General features: G+C 38.5%; 1 protein-coding gene across 12 annotated transcripts in view; it reads right to left on the reverse strand.

The window, feature by feature from the left end:
* Positions 5597 to 16516, reverse strand: part of RHOBTB3 (Rho related BTB domain containing 3) — a 31366-nt gene continuing 20446 nt past the window's right edge. For 2 of the 12 annotated variants that reach the window (XM_021380636.1, XM_021380637.1), the window contains exons 9-12: positions 15133 to 15306; positions 13794 to 13960; positions 12250 to 12346; positions 5597 to 9126 (exon numbers count right to left, since the gene is read on the reverse strand). In XM_021380636.1, the coding sequence (XP_021236311.1) occupies positions 9011 to 9126; positions 12250 to 12346; positions 13794 to 13960; positions 15133 to 15306 (554 nt within the window). In that variant the 3' untranslated portion in view covers positions 5597 to 9010. Of the gene's footprint in view, positions 9772 to 12249; positions 12347 to 13793; positions 13961 to 15132; positions 15307 to 16516 lie in introns of all 12 variants that reach the window. The other 10 variants (XR_002433368.1, XM_021380643.1, XM_021380646.1 and 7 more) reach the window with 10 other exon arrangements.

Here is a 16516-nt window from a genome sequence, read left to right on the forward strand (position 1 = left end):
GCTGAGCTCACCACTGTGTTTCTTTTCCTGTGCAGGCCAGCTCACGTTCTCATTCTAAATGTCTCTTTTCTCTCTACAGTCTTTCTTCTACGTATCTTTCCCAGACAGATTTCTGGAAACTCTTGGCATTTTCCATGTCCTTTAAAAAATATGATTAAAGTAGCTGGAGCAACACATGCATTGCTGTCATGCTGTAACTGCCTAAAACAAATGTGGCAGACTGCTAAGGTTACCCCAAGCCTTAAAGCCTTTTGGGTGAGGTCTCATGACAGGGTCATGAAGGTCAGTGCAGCCCTTTTTTGGTAAATATTTTGTTACAACGCAGCTGCTGCAGGAATTAGTATGGCTTCCTTATTTCTGACTGCAATCTGAGAGTTGCCTGAGGCAGAAGATGCCTGGGGCTGTGCAGCTGATTCAAAAAGCTGCTGATTGAAGAGTACTCCATAGCACTGGCCAAAGGCAGACTTAAGTAAATAGGGTTGTGCATGGAAACATTTATTAGAAGTGGACAGCACAACTCCCAGATCAAACTGGGTGAAGAGCTGCTATAAAAATTTGGCATTCAAACGATGCTGTGTCCAAAATTGAAAGTTTAAAGATTTTTCTAGTTGATTATGAGGCAAAAAAACCCACAAAACATGAAACCCTTCTCAATTCTTCTGTTATTTCTCTCCTCCTTAAAAAAAAAAAAGTCCTCCCTCCCTCCCTCCCTTCCTTCCTTCCTTCCTTCCTTCCTTCCTTCCTTCCTTCCTCCTTCCCTTCCTGGAAAATTCAATTAAAAACTGTGGAATTAGGTGGAATTAACTTATTTTTTAAAGCCTAGTGCCTGAAGTTTATTTTAGTTTTGATAAACATGTTAGCCTTTAGGATTTGCTGAGCAAGCAAAGGTCTAAGTGGAAGAATACAGACCAGTTCTGGGGCCACCACTTCAACACGGCCTTGACAACACAGCCCCCTGAGCACAGCCCCTCTCCCCATGGTGAGGCTGCATGGGACAGCATGAGCCACCAGCTCAGTGAGAAGCCATGCAACCCATTCTCACTGTAAATTCCCCAGGTGAGTCAACTCTCGTTCCTTGACTTTGTAAAACTCATTAAAATATAGAGAGAAGTTGCTGTGGACATGCCTGGAAAGCAATGACAAACACAAAAACTTAATTATTATCAAGTTTAAATTCCTTTACTTCTTGGCAGAACAGCAATTATCACATTTCAGTTGGTCTTACCTTAAGATGATTCATGCAAATTTATGTGTATTTATGTTTGTTCAGCATATCTTAACACTATTCATGGCACAGAGCAGTCTGTAAACATGAGAAGGTCAGTGTGGACATTTCCTGTATTGCATGGTAGGGTTTTTTAAAATAGTGCTCAGGCAAAATTTACTGTTCTCAGTCCTTTTATACAGCTAGAATTTCCACTGGGTGAAAAGCTTAACACCTAACAACAAAGTCCAAATGTATTACCATCCACTGAGTCAGAAACAACGTAAGTGTAAGCTGCTGTAGCAATTTTCTTCCTGCACTCACGCAGGTTTGCAGGTAGGACAGAGTCACTGCTGGGTGGTGATGGTACAGGATTTTAGATGATGGGCACTACTGATGGCTGCTGACAATTATGAGAGCAACTGTTCAGTAAGTGTTAAATCTAAATCTTCTCTATTTTTAGTGCTTCAAAAAGTCACATTGACTCCCTTTTGGCTTAACACTTCTGAGGAGAGCTATTTTGGGGCACATTTGTCGTAAATGAGTACTGTCACTTAGGTCTCAGCAAAGAGCTGAAATATTTGGCCTATAACAACACTTTCTATGTGGTTTTTTACAAGTAAATGAAAGAGCTTACTCATCTAGACGTGTAACTGCATCACTTTTCGCAAGCTGAAGTATGAAAGGAAAACAAAAATAGGTAATTTCAGCAATTTTTGAGCAGTTTTACCACCTATAAAGCACTATTACAATGCTGTTTGTTTGTGAAACACAGTTCAAATTTAGAGCAGATGACCACACTGGCACACCCTGCCTCTGTAGTTTTGCTCCCCAGCAGTGGGCCAGCAGCACTTGAGGATCTCTGCTGTGATGTGAAGCTCCCACAGCACTGTCTCTGCACACCACCCTATGCAATGCCCAGCTCTTCTTTTCAAGAAAAGTGTGTTCACAGTGAAACAATGTGGAGAAAATAGCACAACCCATTTGAACAATCAGCTGGATATCAACATTTTCTGGCTAAGACATCATCCACAGTCTGAGGACCACAGGGTTCAACTTGGAAGTGGTTCTGGTTTTCCCCATTTCCATAGGTATGAAGTAAAATAACAGTGATAGGATTTACATCAGCAGCTGAGGTTTCTAAGAGGAGCTGGAATTATTCAGGACTGCAACAAACACAGAGCAGTGTTAATGTGTAACTGCCAGAAAATCTGGTTGTCTTCCGTGCACGTTCAATTTATTTCTACAGCTCAATTAGTTTCTACAGCTTTTATTGCAGATGGAACAACCAGAATTCCTAATAGCCAGAAAACAAACAGGAAAAAAAACCAAACCAACAAAACACAGTGGTGAATATGGGAATTAACTACTCTGCATCATTTTTATCTTGATAACCCTGACAGGTAGCTAGTTCAATAATGAGTCTACTAGAAACTGATTACTTAAAGTGCACTTCACAGTCTTATGCATCCCCATCACCTCTGCTGGTAAATGACTCCTAACAAAATGACAGCAAAATCTCTCTGCTTACGCTCCACTTGCTTCAAAAGAGAAATGCCTACCAACAGCCAAACTGCCTAGGTACAATCCTATACACAGTGTGAACACAGTAATTCACTGCCACTGCACTTAGAGCTCAATCAGATGAACAGAAGAGGGATGGCAACTTTCAGAAGCCGTATAGTAATTTTTAATTTTCAGCAACATATCCCAACCTGGCAGGTAAACTAAACATAGATCTGCACCTATTTCATCATTTTTCTAGAGAGATCAAAGACAGATAAGTTTTTCTAGCTTGCCAAATCTTAGGATGCATTATCAGATATGGATTTTGTGCTTGGATTTAGAGTGCATTCAGATAAATTCCTGTTTAGCAACAGGAATATGTTTGCTATAGGCAAATATATATATGTATGTATGTAGGCAAAACTCCTAACATAACAAATAGGGTTGATCAGGAAAGGGGAATGTTGATTTTAAAAGAAATTTTAAATTTCTGAGAAGTTCACACAGGAAGATGAAATGCCACTTTAAATGATAAATATATGTAGAGAATGTCAGCCATGAAAGAAGACTGTCATGACATGAATTGCAGAAATGTGGATAACTTCATGCCAACCCTACTGAGCAGGAGTATTCACAACTGCAGCTGCTCAGTCTCTCCCATTTTCTTGGCTGAACTCATTCCACTTCAAAATAAATTCTACAAAATGAACTGGATGGGCATTTTAAGGGTCAAAAAAAAAAAAAAATGCTCTCCTCTCTGAAGCAGCTGGAGCAGAACTGCTCTTTGAGATGTGCTGCAGTTTGCTAGCGCACTGCATGCAGTGCAGAAGGGGACTTGAGTGCTCGCCATGAGTGCTGAGGAACAGCCTGTGCCCAGTCATCAAGATGTCCTGTGCACAACACAACTGAAGAGCCAACACCGGAAGCAGTACTACCTTACCAGCAGCGCAGCACTCTAGTGATCTTTTTATTTCTTTTGCAGTGCTTTGCTACACTTCATGGGGAGAAAATACAACGCACTGACAATGCCAGTCTTACAAGCTGACAATAAAAGCATGAAATATTTCAGCCAGTGAAGTCCTTTTGTAAGCTTTACAAAGGTCACAGGTTTTTTTCCCCTCTTCCTCCATCACAGCTTGCCACTCAGGGCATTCAGTGGTCAGAGGCCAGTCTGTGCCGCTCTTCATAAACAGCAGCTTCCCCACCTCACATTTTAAAACTGAATACAAGGGCAAGATTAAGTATCAATATAAACTCAGTGATGGGGCTGTTCTTAACCTCAGCTTGGGGAGAACTGCAAGTAGCCTGCAGCACGTCCTTCCCCATGACTGAACCAATCATCTCAGGGTGGGATGCTGGCCCTGCTCTTCCCAGCCACCCCACAGCTCTTCCCACCCTGCAGCACTGAGGGCCACTTCCTGCTTTCTTCCCCTGCTGCCTTCCTGAGCTCCTTGCAGCAATGCGGCCTGCGGTGGGGCCCTGTGCAGAGTGAGCTCCTACCCTGGAGAGAGCACTGCCCCTTCCAGGTCACAGCCACCATGCTCCTCCTTCCTCCCTCCCACTGGCTCACAGGGTATTGCACTCTTCCTCAGTTTTTGTTGCCCCAATTTTGGTTTTGTATTTCTCTGTCATGCTACCCCTTGCTTCTGGTGAGCCAAAGCAATTTCCCATTTTCTTTGTAACCCTTCTTCTACTGGCAGAGACTGAAATCCAACAAATACATTGCATTCACATTCTCTCCTAATTTCATTTATTTTCCCATCTCCCCACATCCACTGCACCTGCTGAGTCCCAACACCAATAACGTCCTGGCCCTGCTGCCCAGCTATGACCTAGAATCATCCTGTTAGTCTGAACACCAGAAAGCACTTCTTTATTGTGAGAGTGACTGAGCACCCGGACAAGCTGCCCAGAGAGGCTGCGATGTCTCCTTCCATGGAGACAAAAAGCCACCTGGACACAATCCTGGGTAATGTGCTCTGGGGGTCCCTACTTGAGCAGGGAGCTTGGACCAGATGATCTCCAGAAGTCCATTCTAGCCTCAGCCATTCTGTAATTCTGTGGTTCTGCAAAAGCCCTGAGTGGCCCTGCTGAGCCTAAGCCAAACCCAGAGCTGCAGCTTTTGTTTTCCATGGAAAAGCAAGCCATGGAGGGGGTGCATTTTGTTAATTGCAGAGAGGTGCTTGGACAGCTGCGCATTACACAGGCCTTCTATGGGGAGATGTTCTGCACCAAGCCTCCAAGTGTTTGGAATTCATTTTGAGTTATTTGCAGTGTGTTGTCAGCATCCCTGCACAATCAGTATCAGCAAGCAATAAATGGATAGGCTTTTCCAATGGAGCTGCAATACTGAGACCTTCCTGCCTCTTATCCAAAGATATAGTGGAGTTGCTTTTTATAATTACTCAGCTTTGTCTCACCTCACCTCATTTTCTGTGAATAATAAGCGTTGTTGGGAGCTGATAAGACACAGATTACTTGCTCTTTGCTGCATTAGTAGCAAGAAAAACTATCCCAAATACCTTACACATTTCTTCTTCTCCTTATATGAATCAGTAAAGACAGTGTCTGGGCTTGTTAAAGGATGGCTAACAATCCAGATGGCAATGTGATTCTAACTTTAGAGATGAATAAGTAGCTAAATCCTCTTGGTGTGACACAGAACTGTTCACCAAAACTTTAAGAATTCATCTCAGATTGACATAAAGGGGAGAAAATGTCACTGAATGAAGAGGGCTTTAATTTAGGGTCTGAGGAAATATTGCAGTACAAATTTTTCTTTTTCCTCATTTATCACATCATACATAAATGGTAAGTTAATAAGCTACAGAAATATTTCCAACATCAATCACAAACCTAACACAAATGAGACAATAATCATGAGAATGACTAGAGAAAATCTTTTTATTTTTTAACAAAATTTTAAATATTAAATCTAATAACATATACATTTAGTCATGGCATATTAAAAGAAAAAGCATATACATAATGGAGTAACATTTTTTTCCTTCTAATTTTGTTTTCCCAAATCAAACACACCAACACCTAAAGGACTATAGCAGACATCCATTAATTATAATGTGGAAAACACTATTAGTGCAGAAATGTTTTATATTAGTCTCTGTAGGACTTAGTGCTAGGTTGGGACAAGCATACACATACACACGGCAAGAATTATGTGGCACAATCTATTACTTAACTGCAACTTCACTTCTGAAAGAGAATATCAAGAGTTATCTCCAATTAAGGATTCAGAAGCCAGATTTCCACCTAAATGTCTGTCCAACACTGTAATCTCAAACCCTCTGAAATCTGCTCAGCTACTGCCTAAGCTTACTGACATTTACCACCTGCGTCCTTCTTTGATTCCAAGGTTCCCAGTGCTCTTGGAGTCAGGAGATGCTGGGACCTGTGCAACTCTCCTGGCCTGGCATCGAGACATTTGGGTCTCCGCCTGCCACCCCCAGGGCTCTGTAAGAAACGTAGCTTAGAATGCCATCATGTTGAGGCAGCTGCTGGTTCTGTGGGTTCTGTCTAGATGCAAATCTTAGTTCTCACAGAGCAAAAAAGCTCTGGGGCAGTTACAAAACCAGAAAACTAGCTCACTATATAACGTGTTGTTTATCAGAATTTGGCAAGTCTATTTCAAAGTGAACAGGATGTTACTAATAGGATAGCTCTATGGATTGCCTGTAAAACATCTTAAACAGTACATTTCCTACAGTAGTAACACATTAGTTTTCCTCTGCCTGTATTTTACTCTTTTCAAATTCACTTGTTTAAATAACTCTTTCCAACTGCTTCCTAATTTTTACTTTATACCATATCAAAGATTTTAACATATTATTCATACAAAGTTTTCCACAAATACAAAATTCAATAGGGCAATAATTTCTAATGATCCACGATCTCTGTTTGTACTGTACTGTCTATGAGAATACTAAAAAAAAATATAATCAGCAAATAACCAAGCATCATGATCTACTCTCACCTAGGTTTTCAAATGTCAAGCAATCAGTTTTAAAAACAGTTTTAGGAGAAACACATTTCTACAGAAAATCATCACACAGAATAAAAATGAGAACATGTAATTACAATTATTCTAAGAATTTAAATTTCTCTCGTGTTCTATATCTGCAAGGTTAACATATCTCCGCCTGATACAGGTGGCATTATGGGGATACTTAGTAAGGCAGAAAGCTGTTTTAATGTCTGAATAATAATATGCAGCAAACCTGTGAATAAATAATAAATATCTTTGCACTGCCTGGTTTCTCTGTATAAAACCTGTGATTACCATAATATCAAAATATTGGTTGGATACAAAGTTCATATATCCATTAAGCCTATTTTAAATGTCTATAAAACATTTGCATAAAGTTAAAAATAGTATTTCATCATTCCTTATCTAAACTAAATTACTGGCAAAATACTAACTTCTAGCAAAAAAAAAAAGACTGGGAAAGCTTTCAAAGCATTAGAAATTTAGGACTGCATGCAATACAGGCAAACATTCACATAAGTTTGCCTCAGTTTTGTACAAGTAGTCACTATGAGGCATATAAACCATATCATCAGTGATCGAGCTGGCTGCTGATCCAGAAGCATACACTGACTGAGCATGCAGCCAGGTATCCAGGCAAGGCAAAGTTCAGCTGTGTACCCATTTTTGTTCATGACTTTGTGCTCAGAGAAAATACAAGTTTTGCTCTTATCTAGCCAGCTAATTTATGCTTTTAATTTCTACTAAGGTGAATGACATAATTAGGAAAAAAAAACCTTTCTTTAAATTTAAGTGCAATACATATTACTTTCCTAATCTTTTTTTCTGTTTTTTTTAGTAATCTTGAACAAGCAATGTAATGCTCTATATATGTGCAAAATGCAGTGGTATATCATCTTTTAATGAACTCTAAGGTCTCCTGATTACAAGTTAAAAACTAAAGTGATTCATCATTCTTATATAAAACTAATCTTAGAATTTCCACCCTGCACTAGCCAGCTGAGAGAATAATTTTACTTTCTCTTTCCCAGAATAGAAAATATTGTTCCACCTTATGCAAAACATCACCAGAAATAAAAAAAAACATTCCTTTGATTCTAGTGTGAAATTTGAAAAGAAAAATTTGCCTATGAAAATTTAATGAAATATTAGTAAAAAAGATCACATAGGCAGAAAGGATTCACCTCCACCAATATGCATTTCCATCTTCATCTCACGGATACAATTTCCTGGTACATTTGAGATGGTTTTCTGTGAAATTTGGGGAAACACAATTTTTTAAATCTTTCTTTTGTCTTCCTAGGCTCAGATAACACATAACAAAATTAGCAGCAAATGGCAAAGTAGAAGTGGAAAAAAGTACAAGAAGACTGATAATGAAATTACCTATGCTCAGACAGATACTCTCAATTTAAATGTTGGGTTAATTTGTCCTTAATATTAATACATACTACAATATTAATAATAAGAGAAATGAATGATTCAGGTCTGTGATCCAAAGAAAGTACTCTTAAAGGCTGTCTGCTGCATAGGTCACCCTATGCACAGTATTCAAGATTCACTTCTTATATCTGAGAAAATAACCATGCATTCGGTATGACTGCACTAACAAAAATGCTCTACAGATTATGAAACCAGGCTGTCTTATCTTATTTACTGGGAGGAAAAAGTATTTCTATTTTTAGACATTTGGCAGGCACTAAAGAATATACTGATGCATAGGCATTCCCCAGGATTAAAATATCTGATTATATGACTATAAGATTCCTACTGAAAGATGGGACAAACTTTACATGGAGTAGAAATTAATGCTTACTAAAGCATATATTAATGTTACCCTTTATTTTGCAAACCAGTAAATTGCAGTAAATTTTTGTATTCTGAGATACTATGAGTTGGCCTCTCAGCATTCTAGCAGTGATGATCATATTCCTACTATACACAGGTTTAGAAAAAAAATATGTTTTCAACACCTTAGCAGGCAAAAATGACCAGGACATTCAATTAAAAGAGGAATAGATAGCAGTTATGACATGACCCAGTTTAAGCCCTGTAAATGCAGAATCCTCATACCTCAAAAATTCTTCATGATACATTTGATACACCTTCAAGGGAAAAAAAAAGTAGAATCATTTATTACCAAAGTGAAGTACATTAGTAAGTGTGCTACAGTATTGCATACAGTGTTCAAGGGCACATCAGTGTTCATTTTTGCTGTTGATATGATTTTTGTACTTCATATTATCCCCATTTAGACATTTCCCAGTTGAGAGGCACTGCCAGAATGTTCAGTCTCCTTACATTACTGTGCAGTGGCATTTCTGAGAGTGGATGTAATTCCTGTATTCAGCAAGTTGCTTCAGGTACAAATTGGATGGCCATCTGTGCATCTCTACGAAATTGCGCTCCTCCACTAAACGAAGCAATAAATGAATTAAATGGAATATATACACAGGCATGAACGCACAGGCTACAAAAAGTCTCTCAAATTTGTTTAAAAACATCAGGGATATAAATGCAAATAAAGTAGTCAAGTCAAAAATATTGTTGTCCATTTCGTCTAGCTCTTACTGTAGTGCACAGGGTGTGAAAGTTTTTAGATGTTGTTCCCTTGTTACTGTCAGTAATAAATATGTTTTGTGATAAAATGGATACGATACTTATTAAAGAGAGCAGAGAGGTCATCCTAAAGATGAATATTCTTTATCCTCAAAAGATAACTAAACATGGGAATCAACTGCAACAGCTTTTCCATGCTCCAGCACTACAAAGGAGGGCATTTCAATCTCTATACCAACAGTTTGTGTTGAGACTACAAAAAACAAGATAAAGAGGTCAGTTAACAATTTAGCAGGATTTTTGTCTTTCATTCCATGTTTTCTGTCACTGACACCATAATATCACATAACAGTCATTAGTCCCAGTATTTAGGAAAAATCTCCTTGCCTTTGCTGAAGTATGCATTTTCATCCCTGCACTCCAGCCATACCCAAATCATCCTGCATCAGTCCCAGACCAACTGGGACAGAGACCAAAGTACAGAAGAGACCTTGAAGACCTGTGAGGCCAGGAAGTTATGTTAGTAACAAGCAATAGGAAGGTATGTTACTAACAGGCAATAGGCAGCAACTTTCATTTATCTTCTGCAGAATGCAGAGGTGCTTTTGAAGATTTCAAGATTTCACCTGTAGGAAAGGAACTAGTAATCAGCTACCTCATGCTCCATTGCTCTCCTTGAAACTGGTCACCTACAAGTAACAACTGTCAACTGCCAGTGAGCTTCCACCAGAGCTGTGCCCGTGAGAGTACTGGTGTCCTGCAAGCCTGAACAGAATTTTTCACCTGGTCCATATGTATTAACATTTGCACCCTCATTTCTTGTGCAAGTTTGATGGAGCAGGACACGCTGATCTCTCAATGAGTTGTATGATGTGACTCAGAGGAAAGAGAAAAGCAAAGGGAAGACTACCATACATGCTGGTAGCAAAGTTCAAGGGCTACATTTTCCCGCTAGTAGATATATGACTGCTTTCCACCAGAGGCTGAGCCAGCTGGGTACCAGCCACCACCAGAGATTTCAGAAACCTCCAAAAACCAACAGCTGTATCAGCCCTGGGTGCTTTACACGTGGCGAAGGCATGGAGGAAACTCCAGGCAACGGCACAGCAAACATATGGCATGGTGATACCATACAGCTCATTCCCAAGTTACTCAGGCAACGTTAGAGCACGTCCTGACCGTCAGAAGCATCACTTCTACAGTGTCATAGCAGGCTTGTACAGACTGATAGCCACCCGGATAACTGCATACGCAAGCAGAAACACCCTTACAACTTTCCACAGCAGAAAACAATCTTCCAATAAACAAAGATCTTCCTGCTGACATTGGGAGTGAGAAGCAGCATCAGCCCTAAAATCTTTAGAAAAGCTATCCATAGATCACACAGTCCCATCTGACAGTGCTCTGGCAGCACTAAGAAGTAATTTGAGTGTGAAAAGACCTACTCAGTGAATGCTCAGTGAGCATGGACTATCTCAGGGACTGCTTATGTAGGCCTGAGTATCAGATGCAGTTCTAAATGAGGTAGTAGCACCTTTCCAAACAGGACAAAAGGGTTAGAGTTTTCAGTTTTCTGAGTCAGAATCCAATGTGGGAAAACAAAATGAAGAAACAGGCTGCTTAACAGGCTGCCCAGGGAGGAGGTGGAGCCATCATTCCTAGAGGTGTTCAAGAAGCATTAGACATGGCACTGAGGGACATGGTTAGTGGATAAGGTGGGGATGGGCTGACAGCTGGACTAGGTGGTCTTAGTGGTCTTTTCCAACCTTAATAATTCTGTGATTTTATGACTCCAGCAACAACAACAGCCCCCTAAAATTGTTATCCCACTGGAGAACTGTAAAATGAGAATGTAGCTGTGCCTAGATGAATCCCTGCAGTAATCCATAAGCCACTGGGTTTTTGTACTCTTGTACCTCAGTAATGGAAAGCCAGAGGCGGCTCTCACCTCCACTAAACTGAGGGAAAACACCTCCTGCACCTTCACAAGAACCTCAGAGTGGTTAAGACTGAAGCCCTGTAGCTTCTGATTCTGACACCTGAATCAGAAGGCAGGGGACCAAACCATGAACCTCCATGTGAGTGACACCACATGACACCCACCAGCACAGCTGCTCTACTCTCACTCATCATCCAGCTCTGAATATATAAAATGGGTATTTCAGAAGAGGGGCAGATGGCCCACTGAAGGATGAAGCTGAGGCCCAAATGAAGTAGGGAGGACACAGCTCTCCTTTCTTTGTAACAATCACAAGCCATCAGTTATCAAACATACGTATGTAAGCCTTGCAAGTGAGGAAAGAAGATTTTTAATCAACTTTGGTTGAAATGGAAAGGGTTGCACCTGTCAAGATAACTTTCATCAGAGTGACAAAATAGGCAAAGAAAAGTAGTCAATAGACAAATGTAAAATTACATGTCAGGATACAAATATTACTCTGTATTGGAGAATAAGTATAAACTCCCTGGAAGAATCTGGGTTTATTTACTTCAGTGCTTATTAATTAGTTAGTTGATTTCAAAAGATCTGCTGAAGAGTACCACAAGAATCTCACTGTCTACCTACAAAAAAACCCACATCTTTAAACAACAGGTATTTGAAGTGACTCAATACTTTCAATAATGGGTACAAGCTAAATTAACTTATATGTATAAGAGTGTAAAAGGGATGACATATGATGATCAAAGTGCCCAAGCTGATTCAGCTACAGGAGGGATTGGCAATGCTGGTCATCACAACTGGAATCAAAAGACAAATGTATGCAGTGCTGACTGTGCTGCTCTTTATGTGTCTCATTGCGAGACTCACAAAGAGGTGGTGGATCATCTGGTTCCAACAGATTTTGGACCAGTCTACACAGTATATCGACAGAAGTCCTAGTCATCGTCTCGTGCAGAAGTATTATTATTCAGTATCTCCTGGTCTTAGCAGAATTTAAAAATATGTATTTTTTAAAAAGTAATTGGTAACAGCTACCTGAAAGATCTTGAAATTCAGGCTTTTGACTGAAGATGAGGTAGTTAGTGGCAATAAAATGAAGAAGCCAAGTGGAAAGGCAATCAGAATTGTGAAACTGCAAGAAGGAAATACAAAAAACAATTTAATACTATCAAGTCTAAAAGTATAAGAGAAAAACAACCACACCTCCCATGACAAAATATTTCAGATTACCACTGTTAACATTGCACTGTATTAAATAAAGTTTTGACAGGAGGAGCTGAAATGGTCGTTGACAGAAAGATGTAAATAGATGCAGACCCGTGAATAATAAAACTGCACTCCTTCAGCTGTCTGACATAACCCCTGGGTCTCCTTTTTGATTAATCTTGAAATTTTTGGCTTCTGCATAGCAGCAGAGCTTCAGAAAAAGGAAGGTGAGGAAGATCCTCTGCCTCCCCTTTGCCTCAGTGAGCTAGGTAACTCCTGCGGCTTGAACACCTCAGGTGCAGGATTGAATCTGGGTGTTTTCTCCTGTTTGAGTATCCTGGTTGCACTCAGGTTATTTGGATCAATTTTGGAGCAGCAACAAAGCCCAGTACCATAATATGCACAGTTAAAAAGCTGATGAGACATTTTGAGTTCTGCCAGTGAAGGAAAGATCATGGGAATCTCTACATATTCACTCCAACATTGGCACAAAAGGAAAACATTTTTTAAAAAACTGCTTTTTAGAAACTACAGATTAAAAAACTGTGCTATAAATAATAGTCAAATAATTTAATGCATTTGCAAAGAAAGAAAGCTAGTAAGTAAAGTGATGTCCTATCTCCTTAGCAGCACAGAATCAGGGTGAGACCAGCTATTTCATTTCTTTTACCAGTCAGAACATTTACATTTAACAACAAAAAAGGGGGTTCATTGCTATATGTCAGTGTACATATCAACAGGTTGCTTATTTAGGTATCTCCCAAACACGATCATTTTAATTTGCTTTTTTCTCACTTCATGAAGGTGGCATGCTGCTATTTCTTCTCCATAAAACCTCATTTCTTTAAGATAATATCCTTCCTGAGACTTGTAAACATTTCATTTTTCTCTTTTGCTTTCCAAATCTGCCCATACTTTCTCTCTTTCTTTTTTCAGCCTTTAACCTTTTCTTTTCACTCACTATTTCACTCAATATCTGTCAGTCAGGTGAGATTTTCTGTGACAGTTGGATATAATACAATGTATTTTTTTGTCTAAAAGAGGAGGTAGTGCATCCACAGTTGCCTCAAACACACCTTTTTGGCAGAAATAAGAATTAAGCTGAATTACTGCAATGTGTCATTGGTGAAGAAAATTGCAGAGTGTGGTATGACTGCACATTCTGCAATAAAAGGCTGATAAAGATCTCATTTTTTGCCACACTTGTGCCACCAGAAATCCCTAAGCATCAGGTTATAAATCAACGCTTCTCCTCAGAAGTGAAGTTATTAAGATAATATCTTAACAGTTGCATTTTTAAAAAACCAAACATCCTCCGTCCCACCTAATAACAATGAACATATATATTCTTCTTTATTAAAAGAAAGTCATACCTTAGCTTTTTTGAGCAGGCTAACAATGCTGAGACTTGTGGATGCCAGTTCTCTACTAGGCATGCTCTGAAGCTGTGTGATAATGTACAGCTCACAGATGTGCTGGAGCCTCATTACTTGGTACATCTCTGCACAGATCAAGAGGGACATAGCTTGGAGAATACTGGCTGAAAAACAACAGAACATCAGTTACACGTACTTTACTTTTCTGAGAAGATGACCTAAGCTGCTTTTTACAGACTAATCTTATAAACATTTATGATGAACATAAAATCAAAATGCTGTTACGTTCTTTTATTTTTCGTTATCATTATAGGCTTGTTTCATCACTGCCTTTTTTTCTGGTAAACTAAATAACAGGAAAAAGAGGAGTTGGTAAATGTTTAGAAGGCAAGTGTAACAAACTGTAGTCAATTTCATATGTCTTGAAGATGATAAGTCAAATTGCGCTGTTCTCTTTAAAGTTAGTGATAATTAAAATGATGAAAGTTTGTAACTTCTGTTTCAAAAGAGAAGATCTGTAATACTTCTAAGTGAAAATATAGTCAAAAAAGAGACCAAAGAGAAAAGGGAGCAAAATTCTTTAAAAAGTGCTGTAGAGGCTGCATATTTAACTCAATGGACAGTGAAATGTTAGGAGGATTGAAACATGAAAAAAACTAACATTGAAATAGAATTATTTAAGAAGAAGAAAAAAAAAAAGAAGCAAAAGTACATGTAGCACCATCATTCGTTCTATCAAAGGAAGATTATCTGTATTTAATTCACATTTCATATTTAAGAAGGCTTTTCTCCTCATAGAAAAAGAGAAAAAATAAGAAATAAAGAATAATTTAGTTCATTTTTTCTTGACAAATACTCCAGTTTAAATATAATTACAGGTGATTTATATGTAAGTAAGATATCAGTGTACATCAATAAGGTATTCCTGCAAGTTAACTTTACTTATATAAAGCATCACAAAATAGATGCCAACTAAAATGAAAATTTTGAAATAAAACCCAGAATTCAGATTAGAAAGCAATACTACTTTGATGAAGAGAGAAAATTCAAAATGTTATAATGGACCAGCAGCAAAATTTCACACTTTTTTCAGTCTTGCTATGTAAGCATAGAATGACTACAGCATTTTATTAGTGATAACTGCCCTTTTTGCATATTGGTTTTACTTCAGTAAGACTGATTTATTATTTTAATACTAACAATTTATCTTTCTTGAGACAATATACTGGAACATATTGGCTTTTCTTAATGCAGTAAAAGCTGCCATATCGCTTTCTATCCTTTCATTCTCAATAACTCAACGTGGAAAAATATACATATTTTAAAATTTTCTTACCTGGACAGCAGGAGTCGGTATAAAGATACTCTAGAAAGGAGAGGAAAGTGTCTTTGGAAACCCCATACACCGGAACCAGAATACTATTTGCTTCTAGATAATTACCATTAAACATAGCTGCCATTACCTCACAGCGAGCTACCAGAACTGCTCTGTGGGCTGGTACAGTTGCACCTGCAGGATGAAAGAGAAAAATCCATGACAAATTTATAAACATACTAAGATCTTGATGCTAAATGTTGCATTTTTTTAGAATGCATACACATCACCTATGATGATTATAAGCTATTTTAGAGTGTTTAAAATTAACAATATCATATAGATAATTAATAATACTTTCACTGTATAATATCATTCAAGATGTTTACATTTATCTAATAGTCACTAACAAACACAAGCATCATGCTACCAGATAAAATCTTAAAAAGAAATACCAAATTTCTTATTACTGTTCGCTCCTAACAACAAGTGTTCCAAATAAGTCAACATTTTATCAACCAGAAAAAGACCTTTAAGTGCTATAGAGTCTGAACCACTGGAGCTGTAGCAGTTTATATTAAATGAACTCTGGTCCCTGGTATAAATATTCAGTGTTGTGAATTACTACATACACAAGTAATTGCATGTTCATCATCAACACAATCGGTAACAAATATGTATTCCGGTCCAATTTGCACAAAACCACACAAAACAGAGAAAGGCAAAATATTACAGATAACATTCTGTTTCATCCATGACGTCAGTATAAATTTACCTAGACCAACTTTTTCACCTAGAAGTTATTTCTTCATCATTATATCTTGAAAACAGTGGTCATACATTATTTCAGCAACAATTCAATTTTGTAATATTTACAAGTGAAACATGTACACCACTACAGTATTTGGAAGACACAGTAAGCAGCTGGGGTATTGCAGACTCCTCTAGAACACGCCTGTAGTCCAAGACACAAGTACCAACACCCAGACTTCCTCAGAGTTCAGCTGAACTCAGCAGTCTTGCCTGAGAGACAAACGTTGGCAGGACAGCAACCACAAAAAGAAAGAGGATTTGAGTCAGAGGTCAGATGTAAGAAACTGGCTGGTAAGATAAGTACACCGCATGCTACTACACAGAAGTCAGTTTCAGTTTCCTCCTCAACCACAATCTTGCCATCTACCCAACTTTTTCACAACATCTGGCACTTCCTCTTTTTTGTTCTCTTTCTATTCATTTCCTTACCTCCTGAGCTGCATGCAACAATTAAACATTTCTATACAGACAGAAGAAATGTCAGTGGTGTTGCATGTACTGGGAACACTGTGTGAGATAGATGTTATGTAAGATATGTATGCCTTTATGTATGTGCACATAGTGGTAGGTTTACCTACTGAGTTTTTCTGCA

Source organism: Numida meleagris, chromosome Z (assembly GCF_002078875.1).
Source record: "Numida meleagris isolate 19003 breed g44 Domestic line chromosome Z, NumMel1.0, whole genome shotgun sequence".
Lineage (NCBI taxonomy): Eukaryota > Metazoa > Chordata > Aves > Galliformes > Numididae > Numida > Numida meleagris.